Here is a 24,383-nt window from a genome sequence, read left to right as displayed (position 1 = left end):
GTTGCCACTAATATTCAATGTTTGGAATCTGGAACCATGAGTATGTTATTGGTGAAATGCAAATGTTTACTCCAATAAATATTTGGAGCAGAACTCAGAGTGTGAAACTTTGATCAAACCTCTCCAGTCTGAACAGAACGTCTGCCGGAGGCTCCCTGTTCTTAAAAACAGTCCCACATCCAGCGTGCGGTTGGTTCTTGTTCCTGATTTTGCCTCTTCATCAGAGCTGAGGCGAGTTGGGTGCACACGGCTTTCTTTGTACCAAATGCCATGGTGGTGAGCCACGTGACATTCCAGACATCAGATGGCGCTGACACCGCCAGTTACTTAGCAACGGCCGGCAACCAGGATAGTGAACTCGGTGGAAAATGGACTGAGTCTGGTTTCTGCATCACGTCTGTGCTTCAGCATGAGCGTTACACATTTTCTGTGCGAGCGTTATGCTTCGCCTCATCGTCTGATCTCAAAGTCCACGTTTACAAAAGGAGAACAAAAAGTTAAAGAGAAAATAAAGCTGTTTGCCTCGTGAGAGACGGCAGCCCTAACGTTGCCGCCTGACAGCTGGGATTCCTGCAGCTCTGAGATCTGAGCCCAGAATCGTCCTGTGACTCAACAGACTTTCAAATCACTGCTTGCTGGTGGTCTTGTTGACAAATAGCCTCAGCACTAACAGGAACTACAAGAGCTAATTTTTTAAAAGTCTGCTTGTTTTCCTCCCAGATTTCTGCTGTCAGGCGCTCTGAGGCAGCGATCGCGCTGAAAACACGTTCATCAAGTTATTCAACGTTTGTTGCTCCAGTAAAACACCGCAGGAAGCCTCATCCAGTGAAACCAGGCGCATTTTTATTTTCCAGGATTATGCCGAATTTTATGTGAGACAAATAAAGGGATCACAAAGATGAGAACCTTGTTGTCAGTGTTCTTATGTGTTCTGACAGGCTTTCTGACACCGTTCTCTTCCTTATCTTCAGCCAAGTCCAGTAACCAGAGGTGGGACAAAGTCACTCTCAAGTCATTCTCAAGTCATCAATCTGCAAGTCAGCTTGCAAACAATTGCTGGTCATTATGACTTGAGACTTGACTTGGGACTTGCTGATTCATGACTTGAGAGTGACTTGATGGTGGCTTCGTCCCACCTCTGCCAATAACTCTTCCCTGGGGATCCCAAGGTCTTGCCAAACCAGATGGGAAATATAATCCCTCCAACATGTCCTGGGTCTTCACTCAGGCCTACTCCCTGTTGGATGTGCCTAGAAGACCTCTCCAGGGAGATGAGTAGGGGGCATCCTCTCCAGATGCCCTAGCCATCTCAACTGGCTCCTTTCAAGAAGCAGCGGCTCTACTCTGAATCATTCCCAGATAGACGAGCTTCTCACCCTGTCCAAAAGTGTCAGTCCAGTTACCTGACAGAGGAATCTCATTTCCTTTCTTCTCTTGCTTTTTAAAATGAATTATTTCATTATTGTATTATGATTATTTATTGTTTTTGTAGTGACACCTCCTTGCTTTGTTTCAGCAGCATAAGATGTGAAAGTATGTAGGTTTTTGTTGATCCTTCTTGTGCTGTTGTGTAACACTTTGCTACAATCGATGAGTCCCGCTGACCTCTCCACCACCACTACAAGAACATTTTGGTTATGTGGCTGGAAAAATAAATTTCAGTAGCCTGAATATTTCTGGATTTGAGAGCATCCTTCTGTTTAGGTTTGGCCATTTGCTGTCAAGTAGGTCAACAGAATTGATTGCCTGACCAGTTGAATGTAATTAGCGATGAAACGATCTTTGGTGGCTTGTCAAAGAGGCTGAAAACTAAAGAACTGTCCTTTCTTCATTTGTGCTTTTTGTGGATGTTTTACTGTGCAACACCAACGTGAATGTACGCAAGTGTTCTTGCTTGCTCGGTGCGGCCGCTACCTCAGATTAGTCTAGTCGGTTAGGGATGCTGCCTCTCACGCTGCCTGTCAGGAAATCCGATACTCGAAGGTGTCCTTTTCCATGTAGTCTGTCCACGTGGAGGACGGCATGCTCCTGTACGGGTCTAGGAGGATGCGGAAACAGCGGACGATCAGCAGGCCGAGGAAGATGAAGAGAATGAGGACAAAGATGAAGGCGGCTCTTTGCTCCAGGGTGAAGAAGGAGGCGGATACAGAGGATGAGGAGGAGGAGAAGTCCGAGTCAGAGAAGGTGCTGCTGTACAGGTCATCCGCCATCCTGTGATTAGGTATGATTGGTTGATTTAAAGGTTCCTTTTTATGTGATGGGAAACTGTCCAGGAAGCGATGAAGAAACCATCATGTTTACAGCAGATAGTCGGCGGAACCTGCTGAGAAAACCACAAAGTTAAACATTTTTTTTTAAATGATGCATGACAAGTTTAGCACGTAAGATTGTTTGTTCCCTGTGTGGTCACTAACTCGTTAAACAAAATATTAATTAACCCTCTGGGGTCCGAGGGCATTTTTTGGACAGTTCGCTTGCCTGGCATAAATGTTTTATTATTGCTGTTAACAGCTCTCCCTGCATCCCACAATCAAGTTTTATGTCTCTTTTTTTTCAGAACATCCTGTGCTTTCATAATATATATGCTTTTGTTGTGTTTTATAAGTGGAATAAAGGTTTACAATCAGAAATAAGAAATGAAAAAGTAAAGCGGGACACACACACACACATGTATTTAAAACACACAGCAAACTATAATAAACAACTGTTTTGACACTTTATAAAGGTAATTTGAGGTCTTGTGTGAAAGGCCGTGCAACAAAAAGGTTCAAACAATAGACACAAATGCACATTTTGAACAATATATACAAAATGGTCTATGCATTTTGTATTGTCTTCATCTCAAAGCAATTTCTGTCTGCTATTACACAAAGGTTACATCACAAACTTCTACTCCTACTGTGTTTTGGGGTGTTCTGTGCTGCTCCTAAAGCAGCTTTCATTCACACTTTGGCCCACTTTGGCTCCTTACAATCTGAGGAGCGACCCTCCCCCTCCCTCCATTGATATGGTAAACAGTGCTTTATGCCGAGAAAGCAACAGAGTTATCCAGTGACATTCGCATGCAACCTAGTGGAGCAATCCTGATAGTTGCACTCTTTGTTTGAGCATGTGAGATTGTTATCAGAGGTTCTCCGTCTGCTCCATCTGCTTTAACTGATCGCTGTGCATAATGGCGCAGGGCGCATTGGAGTATGTACTCATTGGAGCACCCAGGGGGCGATTCAAACGGGCTAACTAGTAACATATCACTCCTGAAAATGATCTTTGGCTTTTCACGTGAGGTAAATCTGCCCTACGATTGGATTTTGGAAAACCATGTGACGGTGAACCAATTCCAATTGGACACTCACATTGTGCACATCATCACATAGCTCCTATGAGGAGTACAAAGATGGCCAATGGCTGGCTCGAAAGTGTGCGGAGTTAACTTTTCAGCAAAAAAAGTAAGTTTCTATCTCATATCATTAAAAAGTTATTTATAATTTAGTAAAGCTTCATCTTAGCCATCGTATATGATGGCGTCGGCCCCAGAGGGTTAATGTAAGCTTTGTGACTGGCTCTGATTGGTAATCAGTGGAGCCACACCCACCCTGGATGGTTTGAACTTTGGTTTCTGAGGATGTGGTGAACTTAAAATTAGATGTACAATTCCCCAATCAGTGCCATGGAAAACAGTTTTTAATCCCCAACCTGGTGTCACGTGCTGAGCACGTATCCTTGCTGAGCATCACATTGGGGCATTATCAGTGCATCCCATTCTGAATTTACCAGTCTGTTTGCAAGATGACACAAACAGTAACAAGTCAATCAATCAATCAATCAATCAATTATTTTATATAGCGCCAAATCACAACAAACAGTTGCCCCAAGGCGCTCTATATTGTAAGGCAAGGCCATACAATAATTATGTAAAACCCCAACGGTCAAAACGACCCCCTGTGAGCAAGCACTTGGCTACAGTGGGAAGGAAAAACTCCCCCTTAACAGGAAGAAACCTCCAGCAGAACCAGGCCCAGGGAGGGGCAGTCCTCTGCTGGGGCTGGTTGGGGCTGAGGGAGAGAACCAGGAAAAAGACATGCTGTGGAGGGGAGCAGAGATCGATCACTAATGATTAAATGCAGAGTGGTGCATACAGAGCAAAAAGAGAAAGAAACAGTGCATCATGGGAACCCCCCAGCAGTCTACGTCTATAGCAGCATAACTAAGGGATGGTTCAGGGTCACCTGATCCAGCCCTAACTATAAGCTTTAGCAAAAAGGAAAGTTTTAAGCCTAATCTTAAAAGTAGAGAGGGTGTCTGTCTCCCTGATCTGAATTGGGAGCTGGTTCCACAGGAGAGGAGCCTGAAAGCTGAAGGCTCTGCCTCCCATTCTACTCTTACAAACCCTAGGAACTACAAGTAAGCCTGCAGTCTGAGAGCGAAGCGCTCTATTGGGGTGATATGGTACTACGAGGTCCCTAAGATAAGATGGGACCTGATTATTCAAAACCTTATAAGTAAGAAGAAGAATTTTAAATTATATTCTAGAATTAACAGGAAGCCAATGAAGAGAGGCCAATATGGGTGAGATATGCTCTCTCCTTCTAGTCCCCGTCAGTACTCTAGCTGCAGCATTTTGAATTAACTGAAGGCTTTTTAGGGAACTTTTAGGACAACCTGATAATAATGAATTACAATAGTCCAGCCTAGAGGAAATAAATGCATGAATTAGTTTTTCAGCATCACTCTGAGACAAGACCTTTCTGATTTTAGAGATATTGCGTAAATGCAAAAAAGCAGTCCTACATATTTGTTTAATATGCGCTTTTAATGACATATCCTGATCAAAAATGACTCCAAGATTTCTCACAGTATTACTAGAGGTCAGGGTAATGCCATCCAGAGTAAGGATCTGGTTAGACACCATGTTTCTAAGATTTGTGGGGCCAAGTACAATAACTTCAGTTTTATCTGAGTTTAAAAGCAGGGAATTAGAGGTCATCCATGTCTTTATGTCTGTAAGACAATCCTGCAGTTTAGCTAATTGGTGTGTGTCCTCTGGCTTCATGGATAGATAAAGCTGGGTATCATCTGCGTAACAATGAAAATTTAAGCAATACCATCTAATAATACTGCCTAAGGGAAGCATGTATAAAGTGAATAAAATTGGTCCTAGCACAGAACCTTGTGGAACTCCATAATTAACTTTAGTCTGTGAAGAAGATTCCCCATTTACATGAACAAATTGTAATCTATTAGACAAATATGATTCAAACCACCGCAGCGCAGTGCCTTTAATACCTATGGCATGCTCTAATCTCTGTAATAAAATTTTATGGTCAACAGTATCAAAAGCAGCACTGAGGTCTAACAGAACAAGCACAGAGATGAGTCCACTGTCCGAGGCCATAAGAAGATCATTTGTAACCTTCACTAATGCTGTTTCTGTACTATGATGAATTCTAAAACCTGACTGAAACTCTTCAAATAGACCATTCCTCTGCAGATGATCAGTTAGCTGTTTTACAACTACCCTTTCAAGAATTTTTGAGAGAAAAGGAAGGTTGGAGATTGGCCTATAATTAGCTAAGATAGCTGGGTCAAGTGATGGCTTTTTAAGTAATGGTTTCATTACTGCCACCTTAAAAGCCTGTGGTACATAGCCAACTAACAAAGATAGATTGATCATATTTAAGATCGAAGCATTAAATAATGGTAGGGCTTCCTTGAGCAGCCTGGTAGGAATGGGGTCTAATAAACATGTTGATGGTTTGGATGAAGTAACTAATGAAAATAACTCAGACAGAACGATCGGAGAGAAAGAGTCTAACCAAATACCGGCATCACTGAAAGCAGCCAAAGATAACGATACGTCTTTGGGATGGTTATGAGTAATTTTTTCTCTAATAGTTACAATTTTGTTAGCAAAGAAAGTCATGAAGTCATTACTAGTTAAAGTTAATGGAATACTCAGCTCAATAGAGCTCTGACTCTTTGTCAGCCTGGCTACAGTGCTGAAAAGAAACCTGGGGTTGTTCTTATTTTCTTCAATTAGTGATGAGTAGAAAGATGTCCTAGCTTTACGGAGGGCTTTTTTATAGAGCAACAGACTCTTTTTCCAGGCTAAGTGAAGATCTTCTAAATTAGTGAGACGCCATTTCCTTTCCAACTTACGGGTTATCTGCTTTAAGCTACGAGTTTGTGAGTTATACCACGGAGTCAGACACTTCTGATTTAAAGCTCTCTTTTTCAGAGGAGCTACAGCATCCAAAGTTGTCTTCAATGAGGATGTAAAACTACTGACGAGATACTCTATCTCCCTTACAGAGTTTAGGTAGCTACTCTGCACTGTGTTGGTATATGGCATTAGAAAACATAAAGAAGGAATCATATCCTTAAACCTAGTTACAGCGCTTTCTGAAAGACTTCTAGTGTAATGAAACTTATTCCCCACTGCTGGGTAGTCCATCAGAGTAAATGTAAATGTTATTAAGAAATGATCAGACAGAAGGGAGTTTTTAGGGAATACTTTTAAGTCTTCTATTTCCATACCATAAGTCAGAACAAGATCTAAGATATGGTTAAAGTGGTGGGTGGACTCATTTACTTTTTGAGCAAAGCCAATAGAGTCTAATAATAGATTAAATGCAGTGTTGAGGCTGTCATTCTCAGCATCTGTGTGGATGTTAAAATCGCCCACTATAATTATCTTATCTGAGCTAAGCACTAAGTCAGACAAAAGGTCTGAAAATTCATAGAGAAACTCACAGTAACGACCAGGTGGACGATAGATAATAACAAATAAAACTGTTTTTTGGGACTTCCAATTTGGATGGACAAGACTAAGAGACAAGCTTTCAAATGAATTAAAGCTCTGTCTGGGTTTTTGATTAATTAATAAGCTGGAATGGAAGATTGCTGCTAATCCTCCGCCCCGGCCCGTGCTACGAGCATTCTGACAGTTAGTGTGACTCGGGGGTGTTGACTCATTTAAACTAACATATTCATCCTGCTGTAACCAGGTTTCTGTAAGGCAGAATAAATCAATATGTTGATCAATTATTATATCATTTACTAACAGGGACTTAGAAGAGAGAGACCTAATGTTTAACAGACCACATTTAACTGTTTTAGTCTGTGGTGCAGTTGAAGGTGCTATATTATTTTTTCTTTTTGAATTTTTATGCTTAAATAGATTTTTGCTGGTTATTGGTGGTCTGGGAGCAGGCACCGTCTCTACGGGGATGGGGTAATGAGGGGATGGCAGGGGGAGAGAAGCTGCAGAGAGATGTGTAAGACTACAACTCTGCTTCTTGGTCCCAACCCTGGATAGTCACGGTTTGGAGGATTTAAGAAAATTGGCCAGATTTCTAGAAATGAGAGCTGCTCCATCCAAAGTGGGATGGATGCCGTCTCTCCTAACAAGACCAGGTTTTCCCCAGAAGCTTCGCCAATTATCTATGAAGCCCACCTCATTTTTTGGACACCACTCAGACAGCCAGCAATTCAAGGAGAACATGCGGCTAAACATGTCACTCCCGGTCCGATTGGGGAGGGGCCCAGAGAAAACTACAGAGTCCGACATTGTTTTTGCAAAGTTACACACCGATTTAATGTTAATTTTAGTGACCTCCGATTGGCGTAACCGGGTGTCATTACTGCCGACGTGAATTACAATCTTACCAAATTTACGCTTAGCCTTAGCCAGCAGTTTCAAATTTCCTTCAATGTCGCCTGCGCTGGCCCCCGGAAGACAATTGACTATGGTTGCTGGTGTCGCTAACTTCACATTTCTCAAAACAGAGTCGCCAATAACCAGAGTTTGATCCTCGGCGGGTGTGTCGTCGAGTGGGGAAAAACGGTTAGAGATGTGAATGGGTTGGCGGTGTACACGGGGCTTCTGTTTAGGGCTACGCTTCCTCCTCACAGTCACCCAGTCGGCCTGCTTTCCCGGCTGCTCGGGATCTGCCAGGGGGGAACTAACGGCGGCTAAGCTACCTTGGTCCGCACCGACTACAGGGGCCTGGCTAGCTGTAGAATTTTCCACGGTGTGGAGCCGAGTCTCCAATTCGCCCAGCCTGGCCTCCAAAGCTACGAATAAGCTACACTTATTACAAGTACCATTACTGCTAAAGGAGGCCGAGGAATAACTAAACATTTCACACCCAGAGCAGAAAAGTGCGGGAGAGACAGGAGAAGCCGCCATGCTAAATTGGCTAAGAGCTAGTAGCTGCGCTAAGCTAGCGGATTCCTAAAAACACGCAAAGTGAATAATGTGTAAATAATTTAGAGGTGATTCAGCAGAAGGAGTGCTTTAGTTAAGGCACGTAAAGATTACACTGGGAAACAAATCGTAATCTAGATAACTAGATCAATCTAACTGCGCAGATTAAACAGCTAACAGATACAGAAAAACACCGCTGTGCTCCGGAACAGGAAGTGATACAATACCGCAGTGAGAGCCAACCACCAGTAGAGGCAAGCAAGAGAAGCCAGACACCACCAACAAGTACAATGGATGAACGCTGAGTTCCTTAAAACAGGTTCTTGTAACATTTAGCCAAATACTATGCAGTGAGGTCCACCTGGGTTCTCTGCCCTGTCTCCTTATTTAGCCTACAGGCACATTAGCTACAAATGACGGTGACAAGCAGATGGCTACGTTGCTTAATGGGCGTCTCTGCAGCTTGCATGCTAACATCATAATATGTCTTGTAAATCACTTCGGAGATGTTATCTGGTTACAAAAACAGCATTTTTATATTCAGAAGTGTTTAATTCTCAGTAACATTTACAAAATATAAGAGAAACATTTAGATTTATAGAGCAACACAGCTATTTTGGAGCATTTTCAGCTATCTTGGATGACATTGTTTGAGTGAACAACCTTGCAACTTCACGCTTCCTATTCATTTGAATCGGCAGTCACCATGTCGCGTCACTCAGCATTTGCATAACATAAACTTCTGGTCTATTTTAGCCCTGCCTAGCTGTCATCACGTTGACTCTGCCGCTTTCTGCTGCTTGCTGCCCATTGCTTGCTAGCTAATGTGACCATAGTCATCGAGTCATATTGTTGCATTTGAGTGTACACAGGTTACCATAGTGATGATGGCATGAAGAATAACTTCTGATGTGTAAAAATAGTGTGTGCGCTTGCAGAATAGGCTGAACCAAAACCGTCACATTGTGGTGAAGCTGAGCTAGCCTAGTCTCATTCTTTTTTCGTGCTTCCGTCACGAAATGAGTAACATTTTCCTGACGTGAGTTCTTCATTTTATTTTGCTATTCCTAACACTACCCTTAACCCTAAGCATAAACCCCACAGACACCCCCCGCCCCCCCGCGTCACCCCACATTTTGTGATACCATAGTGAAATGAGTTTGTGGGGCCGTCACAAAAATGTGGTGCTTTTTGTGATGGTATCACAAACCATTAGCTTTATTTAACTTTATGATGCCATTATGAAATGTCATGAGATTGGGTTGAGCAGAACACACAGCATGGAAGTGTGCATGCATGTGTGTGTGTTTGTGACTGCTGAATGTGGGTCCTCACTGTAAAGCAGTGGGGAAAAAAAAAAGAACTCCAGTAACGTCTTTGGACTTGGTTTCTAAAAACCTTCAGCTAGATGAGAATCTTCATTGATATGCTAAAAAGTGTTTTATTGTTCTCCACACATTGCGTTATGAAGACTGATAATTTTTTAAATCAGTATTTTGTTTTGTTTTTTTAGTCTTCTCACTCATGGTTCCTGCATCTGACTTCTCTTTTTACTTATTTTGTTGTTACCTCTGCCAAGGAGGTTATGTTTTCGGTTTCTTCCGTTTGTTTGTTTGTTGGTTGGATGGTTTGTTAGCAGGATTACTCAAAAAATCCTCAATGGATTTAAATGAAATTTTTACCAGGGGTGTATATTGGCCTAACTTAGAAGTCATTAATTTTTGGAAATGATCCGGAACACGATCCAGATCCAGTAATTTTTTTTTAAGGATTCTTTATCATTGCAGGATAGGACCAATTTCAACATTTTTGCATCTAACTTCATGAAGACGGGTCACAATGGCTGAACAAAAATTAAGTTATGACACAACAATAATTTAGCATTTGTTTCTCCTCACTGAATAAACTTATTAGAAAATAAAAAAAATAAAAAAAACTTGTGTAGTTCATGCAGTTTCTCTTTATAAATACATTTGCTGAAGATCTAAGCTTTACTAAATTATATATATATATATATATATATATATATATGATATGAGATAGAAACGTAGTTGCTGAAAAGTTAAAGTGGATATGACACCTAAAAAATTTGGTAAAACTGATATAAATATCAAAAATATACATACAGTATAGTAAGTTGAAAGTTATCACTGAGAAATAAAGTTTGTACAGCTTCTCAAAAATGTGTTTCTTGGAAAGCACAATGGCAGCGTTCCATCAGCGGTCACGCGATGCCGTGACGTCACAGCGTGTAGAGTCCCGTCTTTGTCTGTTCGATTGACAACAGGAACAGATGGAATTCAACGTGGACAGTGATGAGATCAAGAAATTTTCTGACTCCTCTTCAAGTGTGTATTGTTTCTGTGAGGAAATTGAGACTGACTCGGATCCTGAGGATGTCACAGCAGTGATTAGACCCTACAGATTTGAGCCGTATCTTTCGGCCGGACATTCAAACCAGGAGCATTCTGACAGTGAAAATAATGCCGACCGTGCTTATGGCAGAGCCGAAGCAGAGGCAAGAGACGTGCCAATTCCGATGGATTTTGAAAGGCTGCAGAATACGGAACGGTAAAGGAGGCTTTGATTTTTGTTGGTGCTGTTTATAACCCTATAATTATAGCATTTTTGATTCTAGCGTCTGTTTACTGCCTTTGTTATTTTTCTGGAGCCGCGATAATGTAGCTACTACTTGCGGACCACCATCATTACTTTCGGGTTTTTGCCGTTTTTGAGTGTCTGGCATTGCATTCATCCGTGTTTAGTTACATTACTTTTAGGAAATAAACAGCGAAATTTTCAAAAAAGATCGCCGAAAACAACAGTGAACATGGCGCCACCATGTTTACTACGTACTGCACTTTTTTACAAGTTCCTTGACCATTTCACGATTATTGTGAACATATTATTTGGAGTTGACATTTTAGGTGTTCCTGTGAGTGGTGCGAGAACATGGAGATGGTAGAGGAAAGTGTCTGCTGTCGGGAGCAAATGCAGGTGTACGAGCGGAAGGAGCTGCAGCCTGACATTTCGTGCATCACACAACACCTGGACTTGAAAAGGCTAAAACCTTTTGCCCTTGTGTTTGTGCAATATGCTGTGACACACCAGTCAGGCATATCTACAAACAAGTCCCTGAGAGCTGTGTTTCTGCCGCTAAAAAAAAGTGTAAACAACGGCCGCCAGGCACGCAAACCAATGGCAGTGACGTATTTCAGGTTTGGTGCTTAGCGGAAAGCTGGTCACGGGGTGTGCAGATTTTTCAGTGGCGGGACTTTCAAATGTGTCCCAAATCGCTTAGGTTGACCGAATTATATAACCTTTGTTACATGTAATAAGACTATGTTGTCTTTAAGGGTCATATCCACTTTAACTCTGTGGACTTTCAAGCCACTGTCCTCCATCTATTGGTTCACTGTCACATGGTTTTCTAAAATCTAATTGTAGGGCAGATTCACCTCACGTGACACACCAAAGATTGTTTGTAGGAGTGATGTGTTACTAGTTTATTATAGTTTGCTGTGTGTTTTGAATAAATGTGTGTGGAAAATTATTTTCCACTTTACTTTTTCCTTTCTTATTACCTCCGCCAAGGAGGTCATGTTTTCGGTCACGTCCATTTGTTTGTTGGTTGGTTGGTTGGTTGGTTGGTTGGTTGGTTGGTTGGTTGGTTGGTTGGTTGGTTGGTTGGTTGGTTGGTTGGTTGGTTGGTTGGTTGTTTTTTTGTTAGCAGGATTACTCAAAAAGTTCTCAATAGATTTCAGTGAAATTTTTACCAGAGGTGTATTTTGGTCTAACTTAGAGGTGATTAAATTTTGGTGATGATCCGGAAGAGAATCTGGAGCCAGGAATTTTTATTTTTCATATATTTTATGTATTTACTGTACTCAGCATTTGTCATAACACTTAATGTGTGTGGGTGATTCTTTAACTACGGGCACTATTGGCCTTGTAAATGTAATTTCCACCACACCATTGCCTTACAATATAAAGCGCCTTGGGGCAACTGTTTGTTGTGATTTGGCGCTATATACATGTGCTCTGATGTCACTGTTTATCTCCATAGAAACTACCCAAACAATCTTTCATACAAACTGTTTAAAGGGACATTACAGTGTTGTGGTGGAAATTACGGCAATAGTGTGGGACAACTACATTTTGTTTAAAAAAAAATCACAACAGTTGTATGACATTGAATACCCCAATTATGTTTTGATTATTTTACTGATATTTTATTCAGAGATATTTTAAAACATTAGAAAAAAACGTTTTTTACCATTCATTTTTATCATTGAAGATCAAAAGTCTGGGTGTGGGACAAGCACAAAACGGCAATATTTGCATATAATGATGCTGAAAAAAAGGTGAAAAAGTCATCATAGACTACTAGAACAAATTTCTTAAAACACTTTCATTGTAAAGATAACTATAAAAGCGTGAAATTTCCCCTTTTTTCTGTTTTTCATACTATATGATCAAAGGACATAATAAGTGCCCGTAGTCTAAGAATCACCTGTGTATGGATACAGAATATGTGTGGTTGTATTTTGTATGAACCTGTATTATTCAATTCACTGATTATTGTACTTGTTATACTTTCTAGTAAATATACAGGAATAAATTGAAATTTTATCTTCCATCATTTATTTTTAATTATTACATTAATTGTATATGAAAACGTGCATTAGTTTATGATATTTAGTTAATGACATCATATAGGTCACTTTGCCATTGGGGGGATCGTTTTGGTGTCATTGACCCTATGGCTTTGGCGGAGGTTTGCGCTCTCTGAGTGCTTCAAGTTTTTCTTACAACCTTTTCTGGGTTGACTGTGATTTTATTGTGATGTGTCTACATTGGATGGAGTTTTTCACGCTGTGATGACTCGTCATATTAGCACTTCAGAGGTCACAGTGGAATCTTCCATCAATCTAGTTCTACTTTTTGGTTTCTCACACATTTTCAGAGGCAGCGGCTCGCGGGGCCACTGGGATTAGATTTATTTATTTTTTTGTATGATAAAGAGGAACATAGAGCAGTGCAGTGTGCGAGTGAGGAATGCTGAGTCAGCTCAAAGCCGCTTCACGCTAATCTGTAAGTAATAACCCTGATAAACAGCAGAGAGGGAGGATTAAAACTCTCAGCGCCGGACACTGACATATGAGCTGCATTCTAAAACTTTACAAACTGAAGCTGGGCTGCAGTGACATATTAAAGACAGTGAAAGAAGGTGGTTTAACTCTGCTGAGTCGGCAAATTGTCAGCGGCCGTCAGCATTGTTCAGAGTGGATCACAGCCACAAACATGCTACTTTCGCAAAGGCTGAGCATCACCGTCAGATTGATATTTACTTTTTAGTGCAGGATGGTGGAATTTTTCCCCCATACAATTTGTAACTGAAATACCACTCAGAGACTTTTGTCACAGTTGACATGACAGCACTGCCATAGTCACAGTTTTAGAGTATCCCAGAATCCTTTGCACACTGGGGAGGGAGGCTTGATAATGACTCAGCTTAATGCTAACATAAAAAAAGGTAAATATTACTCACAGACGTATGCTCTTTAGGGTTTTAGCGGGGGAAAAATAAGATAACACAAAATAAAACAAAGAACCAACAAAGCAGCAGATCGAAGCACTGCTTCATTGGTTCAAGGTTCAAAGCAAAGCCACACTGCAGAAACAGTTGATTATACAGACCCGCTGCAGGGTCTGTAATCAATGTAGAGAAATGATCATTTTCCTGACAAACATCCCCAAAAGCAACGGCCACTCTGAAGAACCGATAAGGGAATCATTAAGCAAAAAGGCTATTGATGTCAACGGATTGAATCATTTCTTAAGGGTAGCTGAAAAGAACCGGTTCATGACACACAACCCTAACAGCAACACGCTTTTTTTTTTTATAAAACTCACATTAAAGACTTGCGATGATCTTAGTTAAACACCTAAAAACATATTTTGATTGAACTCACCTCCATAACGATGCAATGTTGCAAACAAGTTGCTTGTTGTTTGTCCACTCCACCACCCGCAAACTCTTGTTTACACTGACAACAAAATCTCGGCCTCCCCAGCGAGAACATGATTACGCGTGTGATTTGACACCGTAAAGGCGTCTAAAGCTAAGGCCAGCATACCCGCCCCAGACCAAGCCTCCAACATCTGATTCATCCAAAGGGCAATGTTTCAAAGTCTTGGTTCGCAATTGAGGTGAACCATTACCACCAGTTGTTTCCCGACCATTCTTTTAGAGTGGCCTAGTGGTCCATGAGTATACTGGTAAAATATCACCATTTATATTAGTATCATATTCAAATTTAGAATTGTTTCTCAAATGGTTTAAAAATGACTCTAAGTTCTAACAGTATACAAATAATGAATGTTTATGAGTTCAATGGTATGAATATTTCATGAAGTGAAGATGGAACATTCCATGAGTTTGCGTTTGAGTAAATGGCTTGACTTGGACATGTGTTTGTGCACTGGTCTGATAAAGGAGTTCAAAGACATGACCTTTGAGGCTCCAAGAGTTAATGAGCAGTTTCATCGAGCAGCTAGCCTTACGTCTGCTACATCAACGAAGTACCCTGGATATCAGCAGTGCTTCTTTGCAGCCTGTGCTGATTTTCACCACCTATTTCATTCCGTTGACCCGGCTGCTCTCTGAGACATCCAGAGAATTTGCAAGATCCCCAAGAAAATGCAGGACATCATTCCCAGTGACTATTGGCAACTGTCGGAACTGTAGCCTAGGCGTAGGTTCTGCCAGCAAAACTCAGGCTTTAGCTTTTCTCATTTGCTAACTGGTAACAACTGTTCACTAATTGGTAGCAACTCTTGTTAATTTAGTGATTAACCACAACAATAGGAATCTATCAAATCATTCAAGACATCAGCCTTGACTCACGTCTCTCTACCTGCAGTCGCATTTGAGTCTTTGCTGCCTCCAACCCACTGCCCCTGCTGGACCCTGTATCTCTCCAGCTTCACCTCTGTCTCTTCCCCTCATCACCTCAGTTGCTACTTATCTGCATGTACCTCATCCACCCCACTGCTACTAGTTGGTAGCCCCTGCCTTCTTCGATGGCTGGATTCACTTTGTGCCCCAATGCCCAGGAGAGAGGACCAGCCCCAACTGAATACTATTTATGTTAAACTTGCACTTTAAATAAATGTCAGTACTTCACCTCAGTCCTAATGGTATAAATGAGTTCTGGCTCCAACAGTGTTTGGAACTTGCCTCATCCTGGGTTTTGGGTAGTGTTGTGAAGTCCACCAACTTCACTTTCACCAACAGGATTCAACGATTCTCACTTGACTAGCGGATCAACCACCAGAACCTTGGAACCAGCGATGTCCACCATCCTGGCTGGAGGATCAAACATGCGTAACTATTCAAACTATCCAGATACCAAATTAGCTGTCATCTGTCAGGACTGAGCCATCACTTCCCGTTACTGCGGTGCGATGCTTCCTCTAGAAGAAGGCTGAAGGTCACTAGACCAGAGACGGGGAGACACTGTCTCAGATTCCTCTCACAAATGCCTTCTTGTCTGCCCTTGCTGACATCACAATCCTTTTACTCAGGTCCAGGTACAGCATGGAACTGCCACTGATCCCTGCTTTCATGATGCTCTCTGAGATGAAGTGGACAGCCAGACACCATCGTTCACAGACAAAAACCTTGGCACTGTCTGGCATTTTCCGAACAGCTTTCATAGCACAGTGCACATCAAAGACAGATCTTATATTTGACTCAATAATTATTAAAACACAGACAAGTCTTGGGTTTTGTTAAAGGCATCTGAGTGACAGCAGGGAGGAGTTTTTTTTTTTTTTTTTTTTATCACTGTGGTCCAAACTGAAAATGCTAAATTTAACCACTTTAAGGTAAAACTTGCAGGACCAGACTTTATGTTCGTGAATATGAAATGTTTTTGTCTTTCTCGCCAGTCAGACACCGGCGGCTTTAAACCCACTGAGGATTAAAGCAGAAGCTGAACAGCACAGGATTGATGATGATCATGTGAGTCTGTGTGACTTCAACACCGCAGACAGGATGCCGATATGTCACAGCCACAAAGCTTTGAAGGGAAACAAAATTAGACTGCAAGAATGTCACCTCAAATAATCTGATTTAATTACCCTTAGACTGCTCAACGTTTGTTGAAGGTGTGAAATCAGATGACTTCCTGTAGGCGGTGTTCTGCCACGTTGTGAGCTGCACAAGTGGCTTTGTGAGGATTAATTGTGTCATCTGCAAGTAACTCTAACATTGTTCTCAATCCTCAAGTTATTGTTGTGGTTAGCAAGGTGTCAATGCCCGTGTGTGAGGATACGTAGACATTTGTGATGTACACCAAACCTTCAACTCAACCCATCAAAAATGACGCCTACTCAGAAATAGGAAAAGTTACAGTGCCTTGAATGTGCTAGAGGCACATTGTCATAGAAACCCATGTTAAAATGCTCAACATTAGAGCAGAAATAAACATATTTTTGGATTTTATAACATTTGTGAACATTTTGACTGTTGTCTCAAAGGTCAAATAAGCAATTAGCTTGCACCTTCAAGAACCAATTATATTTCAGTGACAGGTAAAAGATTTCCTCAGTGCCACTTTATTAGGTGCATGTCTCTACAACATCAAGTAGCTGAGAGATGTTGTTCTCTGAACACAATATATTTTTTTAATGCTGTCAGAGTTGATGTCTAATTTTTCATTTTATGAAGAAATGAGCTGTAATTCTGCAGGATACAAAACGACGAATAAAACTGGATTATTGGTTGTGGGGAAAGAGAGCATTTGCACACTCAAAATGCAGCATGCAAGAGAGAATTCAATTAGGAGATGATGTAGCGCCACAGAATTTGACAGCAGAGCAATGATGGTGGTTTATTCATGCAATCAATTTCCTGCTCATCAGTTTTCACAGAGAGTGAGTCCATCCGCCCGAAACACAAAGAAAATAAGAAAAGCGATTCCGAAAGGAGCCTGAAGGAACCAAGACATCTCAGACATCTCTCAGCAGCTTTTATCACTTTAACAGCACACCTGTGTTCTTTCGCATTCTTACATCAGGTGTGGGGTCATGTTCTGGTGCCACGTGTTGCTGCTTCCACCAAGCTGTAGAACCACAACCCCCCAGGCAGAAAAAAGCTTCTTAAAGCAGATAGTTAAACATTCTCAATGTGAAAACAAATTTATCTATAAAGCAAGAAGCGTCTGTGTAAGTGCAAGTATGTGGCTCGCATATCTCTTTGACTATTTGTCAGATTGACTTCAGCTTTTGGATGTGGCGTACACATGGCACGATGATGTGCATCCTTTATTATGAAAATTTTGGGAATTAATTTTCAAAACTCTTATTTTGAAACCTTTATTTTAATTAACATGGTCGCATTCGTACTTCCATTCGGTGTTTCGCACACTGTAAAACTCAATGACTTCGTTGAACTCAAACCATTTGAGGAAACCAATTGGCTTAAACCATTTGAGTTTGCCAACTTAAATAAAATAATTTTCAAGAATTTAATTGTTAAATTTTAGTAATTTAACAATTTATAGTTAATTAAACTTATGTAAATCTAGTTTGTTTTTCAATTAAAAAAATTATAAATAAATGTCTGCCTAAAAAATTTGCATTACATTTTGGATTAAATTTTTTGATGCATTCTTTGGTTTACTTGTTGACTGTGCATTGTTATGACTCCGCCCATTCGCTCCACTCGGGATGCGAACTCACAATCTCTGGCATGAAAGTCAGACTGTCTAATCAGAAGGCTAAAAGCCAGGGCTCAGGCCTTGTGACCAGAGAATCCTTTTGAGCTGTTGGGAGTGAGGTTTACTAACTACTGTACATATGCACAGCGACACCTGCTGGCCTTCGTTACATAAACTCAATTAAAATGAGTGAACGGAATGCCCTGGAAATACATCACCAACACTTAAATGCTCCAAAACTTTAAGTGCACTCAAAGGAACTGAGTTGTTATGACAACAATTCATTTTTGAGTTAGTTTAATTAATAGAAATGAGTGACTATAACTTTTTCAAAGTTTGAGTTAAATTAAATTAGTTTTTCTATTAAAATGGAGTTTTCGGTTTAACAGTGCAGTTGTGAATCTCGCGCCGTCTGGCGGTCCCTAACTCACGCGAGAGGTCGGTTTCAGCAGAGTTCCGGTGTCAGGAGCTCAGCACTCACAGTGTAAATGCATCTTGTGTAGTACGGACAATAAGACAACATTGGGGCACAGCAGAAGTCCATCACAGGTGCTACACCTCCTCTAGATAACCCTCTCAACTTGGGAGAGCGTATAATCATCATAATCGCCCGTGAACTCGCTAAATTAACGCCATCCACATCCTTGCTTTGCCATTGTTTACATGCGCTGTGAGACAGCAGAACTCTGCTGGCACCGCGGTGCATTCTGGGAAGCGCAGGCGGCCGCCAGGGGCATTATGGGAGACGCTGAAACACCGAATAATGGCGTGGCTCGCTGATGTTACTGGTAGCAAAGTTAAACAACATCAGATAGTTCAAGTTGTTCGCACCATTTCACAATAAAACGTTTAATGCCAGCATCCCAGCAAATACTTTTACTGTGAAACCCATGCTATCAGTGTTCCTTGTGACTTGAGTTTAACTTGACAATACTGAGGACACATTAGTTAAAATACATTTTTGCTAACACCAGCAAATTTCCCACTATTTATACAATGTTTCAATAAGTACATAAGCTGAATAAAATCTTATATTTGCCATGAGTTCAAGTTTAAATAAGCTGTGTTCAGGAGGTGGGGTACTGAGGATTTGCTGGTTAAAATATTCTAAATGTTCTGTTTCATTTTGTCTGAGTGTCTTCCAATAACCTGTTTAATAGGAATCCTATCATTTTCATATAATTGATAAAAAAACACCCAACACCTCTGACCTTTGACCCTCATGAGATTTTCCCAGGTGTCTCTGGATCTCAAAAGTCGAGGACCTTCTGAATGTTTGTGTTCAATAATCGGTTTTGAGTAGTAAGTGATCGGATTTGGGTTGCCACCTTTCAGAAATAAAAATAAAGGACGTCACGGCTGGGCCACTGCCACCACCCAAAGAGTGGTATATTTAATTTTGAAAAAGCATTTAGTCATACTTAAAGTTTTACGTGCTTTATTAACACGAAACTGTTAATGATAACTGTGCAGTCACTGAATTGTGCATTCAATAAACATAAATATTAAGGAAAACAGACCAATCATTTTAATCTTTAAAGTGAGGACATTTTTACTTTAAGAGGAAAGAAAAAATAAAAATATTTGTTTGCCTACAGTTTTCCTTGTACCCATTGCTAACACTGTCAAGTCAGTCAAATCAGAAACTTTTGTACCTCAATAAACATCGTCTTTACCCTCAAACTCTTTGCTAGACTTATGACCCTAGGCCATGGAATATGGCCATCAGGTATTGCAAAGACTTTTCTTCCGCCTGTCCATCCATCATTCCGTCTGTGTGTCTGTCTGTGCTTCAGCATAAGTCCAGTCCTATTTTGACTAGGGTCTTGAAATTGACAGGGGACATTCTTGGGACCTTGGACGGGTTCAAAGATGACTAACCTTGACCTATTTTAACAGGTTAAAAAGTCACATTCTGTCCCTAATTTAATGTTATGATCTCCCAGACAGTGTGGTGACTTCACTTCCTGGTGCTGCTAGCTGCTAGCTTTGCTTCATTTTTGGCTAGAAATAGCACCTTTCTCATATATTATGTAAAAGTTAGTGAGAAATAAACACTTCTAAAACTGAAATCATTGTTTGTGTAACCTCATAACAATTCTGAAAGGATTTACAAAACATTTTGCGGACATAGCATTATGGTTTCACTAGCTGCTAACTTTGCTTTGTTTTTGACTAGAAGTAACACCTTCCTCATATATTATGTAGAAGCTAGTGAGAAATAAACACTTCTAAAACTGAAATCATTGTTTATGTAACGTCATAAGTCTGGAAGGATTTACAAAACATTTTGCGGACATTAGCGTGATGGCATCACTTCCCAGTTTCACTAGTTGCTAACTTTGCTTTATTTTTGACTAGAAATAACACCTTTCTCATATATTATGTAAACGCTAGCGAGAAATAAACATTTCTAAAACTGAAAACGCTCTTTTTGGAACCCAATAACACCTCTGAAGTGATTTACAAGACAATTCGTGGATGTTAGAATGCACACTAACTTCTGCTAACTCAAAGCTAACTTTCTATGGAGTAAAATTTCTGTCATTACCTGCAAATGCACAGAGGGTGATCAACAAATATTCCTTGATTTGCACAACTTCCGTTCTTGACAAAAGCTCATATATATGTGCACATGCAAGGCCTCCTGCAGCCACAGTTAAAACGTAAATATTGTTTTGCATTGATTTATTGATAGAGGGGCTTTATACAACATGTACAAATTGTACGTAAGACAATAATGCTCAAACGGCCGAGGGTATTTTAGCATTGTGTTATATTTTTAAATTTACGATAATTTCCACTGTCCTCACTATTGCAGGGCTTTTATTCTACTTTTGCTTTGTTCTCAATAAATTCTGTTTGTTTCATATACTCATTGATTTTTTTTTTTTTCTCATGCTGGTCTCCATGTTGGAGTGTTCATCACTCACACCGTTAATGACAACCACACAGATAAACCAACTGATTCTAAATGACTGAACAGATGACAAACATCACTTGATACAGTGTGTGTGTGTGTGTGTGTGTGTGTGTGTGTGTGTGTGTGTGTGTGTGTGTGTGTGTGTGTGTGTGTGTGTGTGTGTGTGTGTGTGTGTGTGTGTGTGTGTGTGTGTGTGTGTGTGTGTGTGTGTGTGCGTGCGTGTTCTCTGTTAGGATGTGTGGGTGTTTGTGCTCATGTAATTTGAGCATGTGTGTGTGTTTGGGAGGATACTGTGTGTGTATGTGTCTGTGTATCAGTGTGTGTATTTGTGAGTGCGTGTGTGAATATTTGTGTGTTAGTGTAGGTGTGTTAGTGTGGAAACTGAAATCTGCTGTTTGTTTACAGCTCAATAATTGGGATCAATGAAGCATCACTCAATCAGATGCAAGGATGATGTCTCATTGAAGGAGAGATGTGTCAATCAGATGTTGTTGTTTTTTGTTTTTTGAGCAATACCAAAACCAGAATTTATCATTACTCGTACTGTAGTAAGGAACGCAAACAGCAAATTAAATAAAAATCCAAAATAATTATGTTTTTAAACAATTTGTTTATTTGGAATTTAAGCTTTCATTCCATAGCCATAATTACATATATGCTTCAAAATTTATTTTTATTTCTGCATTAAAACATTAATAGAATCTACATTAAACCTCTGATCAATTCAAGATCACAACTGTAGTTTTGCATTAAGAGGCACTAATTTGACATTTTACCAATACCCATTTCTCCAAAACATTTGGGACATGAAACCCAAAATGGTTTGTATTTCTGTCTAAACTTACAATGATGCCTCACCACACACACACACACACACACACACACACACACAGTGACGTCAGTGTGCCAACATGCAAGGTGCTCAACTGCACACCAGGACCAACTTTAAGATTAAGGACCTCGCCCAACACCTCGAGGTAATTTTCCAGTCTGACAGGGATTAGAGCAGAAGATCCTCAGGTTTCAAGGCCACTGCTTTAACCACTAGACCACTACAGGCTTTTGTGTCATTATTATGCATAAATGAATATTATAAAAAGAATTGTTTCATTTGGCGGATTTTTCATAAAAATAAAATTTCTAGCAAATCTTAACATTTCAAAAGAAATGTTTTTTAAATAAATGTAATAGTTTAAAGATAAAGTTTTTAAACATATTCATTACCATCATAAATACATGCTGAACATAGGGTGGGGTCGGTATGTTATTTTGCCGGTTACGGCCCTGCAAGCACAGGATGGTGCTGTCTGCACATCACGCCCATCACAAAAGTAAACAACTTTCACCTCTTTGTACCAATCAGAACCAATGATTCCAGCCTGATTGGCTCAAATCTCAAAGCCTGAAGAGAAGTTGGTACTCACCCTGTGATGGTGGCGGTGGTGGTCGTGGCAGCAGACGGTGGCGGGGTCACCGCCTGCTGCACTTCAACCCGGTGAAGCACTGAAGCAACACTTTGCTGGAAGAAGTTGGCATCATCCTGTCGCTTGTGGCTGAAGCAGAACGAATGAAGCGTCGCAAGAAGAGTCAGGCTGCCGGCGTCTGGTCGGGTTCTTTTATTGTGGCGGGGCAGAAGGCGTCTTCTTCTTCTTCTCTCACCTCTCCGAGCGCCGCGCCTCACTATGCCTTCGACAACAGAGGAGGATGCTGGCTGTTGCTGTGTGTCTCGTTGCCCATAGCAACCCGTTGCTATAGCAATGGACCTGAGCTCACTGAGAGGCGGAGGTGATGGTGACGTGTGGAGGGTTTGAGTGGACAAACTTTAATCATGCTGTTTGTTTTTAATCTGACATTTTTGAAAATCAGTTGTTTTGGGGAAGTGATGATCCAGTGGTTAAGGGTTGGGCTTGAGACCAGAGGATATATTCAGTTCAAACCCCAGCCTGACTGGAAAATCATTAAGAGCCCTTGGACAAGTTCTTTAATCCCCAAGTTCCTCCCATTGTGTAGTGAGCACCTTGCACCCTGACATCGGTGTGTGAGTGTGTTTGTGTGAATGTGAGATATTATTGTAAAGCACTTTGAGCACCTAATGCACATGGAAAAGTGCTATATAAATCCAGTCCATTTTGATCCATCCAGTTTGATGCATATGTTTTGGATTTGTGCACCTTCACTGAGTCTGACAAGTGGAGATAAAATCTGGATAAACAATTTTTGAAAACACAAAAATCACAGTTCACTTGCCATTAAAAAAAAAAAAATCCCTGATTGAAAAATAATAAAATACTGATACAAATCAGGATGAGCGATCATGATCAAATCTGATTCAATACAATCGATTAATACAATCGATCATGATGTGCGGATGGATTGCAGCGTCGGCTCGCAGCCGCCGCGACGCTCCGCCACAGGAAAAACACCTCCGTTGGAAGGACAAGTTGGAACATGTCCAGCTGTTAAACAATTTCTCATATACTCACTCCACTGAAAGCCATCAAAAGCCGCCTGGATTTTACAAATGGTTATCAACATGGAGGTGTTTTTCCTGTGCCGCCGCACTGCGCCGGCTGCGTCCTGACACGCGGACCCGTCCACACGTCTTTCATTAAAAAAATCTCCTTTAACAGTGGAATATCCGGATAAAATGCTGAAACCGACTTCTTCTGAAACTTCTCTGTTCTCTCACGATGTCCTGGATCAATAGAGCCTGAAATGTGGAGGTTTTCAGCTTGAAACAGGCTGACGACGGCGCCTGAGAGCGCTGCACAACGTCTCGCTCCGTGGGAAGTCCTTAAAGCGACAGTATCACCTCAAAATCTCTCATCAGCCGTTAAAATTTTCACCGAAAACCAGCTTAATTTTTCGAACCGTGTCCACTTCGATGTGTCTCACAGGTTTAGAAAAAATTTTGATCAAACAAAGCGCCAGTCTCTCAGCAACTTCTCAAAGGAATTCCAACGAGGGGCTGGACGACTCCTCGCACAAGGAGTGCTCACAGGCGAATGACGTCACCAACAGGCGTGGAAAAACTCACGCATGCGCACGAGGGTTCAAGCATGTCTGACGTAAAAACATATGAATGAAATCCATATAGTTTTTAAAAAAAATAAAAAGGACCTATACTTTATTGACAGCCCTCGTATGACTTCATATTTGACTTTTATGCGACTTCATCACAAAGTCACATCAATCGGTCACAAATATTGAATTCATCAATATGAGCTTTCAGTCAAATCTCACGTCACGTTGGTAGTTGGGATATTGTTGTAAAAATGTTTGCTTGACCTTTGATGAACCTCTTCCAAAAGTTAATCATTACTAGACACGAACAAAACTAATATTGTCACCATATTTGGTGAAAATATGTCCGGTTGTGTTTAGTTATTTTGCACGCACACATGCATGTGTGCACAGATTAACAGTGATTACAGCCACTTTGCACCAGCGGATCGAGGGTTCAGTCCCCAGTGCACCTGGGTGTTCTTGATTAAGAGAAAATGAAGCACTAAAAGATCTGACCCAC

At 40.9% G+C, this 24,383-nt stretch overlaps 1 protein-coding gene and 1 long non-coding RNA gene across 3 annotated transcripts; one reads left to right on the top strand and one right to left on the bottom strand.

Annotated features, from left to right (window-relative positions):
* The first annotated feature begins 655 nt into the window (after positions 1 to 655).
* Positions 656 to 8,747, top strand: LOC117502125. The gene is made up of 3 exons (XR_004558188.1): positions 656 to 825; positions 2,222 to 2,230; positions 8,736 to 8,747. It is a non-coding gene; the product is annotated as an uncharacterized LOC117502125 (long non-coding RNA).
* LOC117502123 (cortexin-2-like) lies at positions 1,478 to 22,586 on the bottom strand. Of its 2 annotated transcripts, none has more exons than XM_034161131.1 (2): positions 22,282 to 22,586; positions 1,478 to 2,320 (listed from the first exon to the last, which is right to left on the bottom strand). In XM_034161131.1, exon 2 carries the CDS (start codon positions 2,208 to 2,210, stop codon positions 1,962 to 1,964), a length of 249 nt encoding a protein of 82 aa, XP_034017022.1. In that variant the 5' UTR covers positions 2,211 to 2,320; positions 22,282 to 22,586; the 3' UTR covers positions 1,478 to 1,961. The 2 variants fall into 2 exon arrangements, with proteins under 2 accessions (XP_034017022.1, XP_034017023.1); XM_034161132.1 differs by lacking the exon at positions 22,282 to 22,586 and adding an exon at positions 3,318 to 3,329.
* Positions 22,587 to 24,383: the final 1,797 nt, after the last annotated feature.

This window comes from Thalassophryne amazonica, chromosome 20 (genome assembly GCF_902500255.1).
Source record: "Thalassophryne amazonica chromosome 20, fThaAma1.1, whole genome shotgun sequence".
NCBI classification, from domain to species: Eukaryota; Metazoa; Chordata; class Actinopteri; order Batrachoidiformes; family Batrachoididae; genus Thalassophryne; species Thalassophryne amazonica.
Note: the sequence above shows the minus strand (reverse complement) of the source record. Positions and strands in the feature narration are given on the sequence as shown.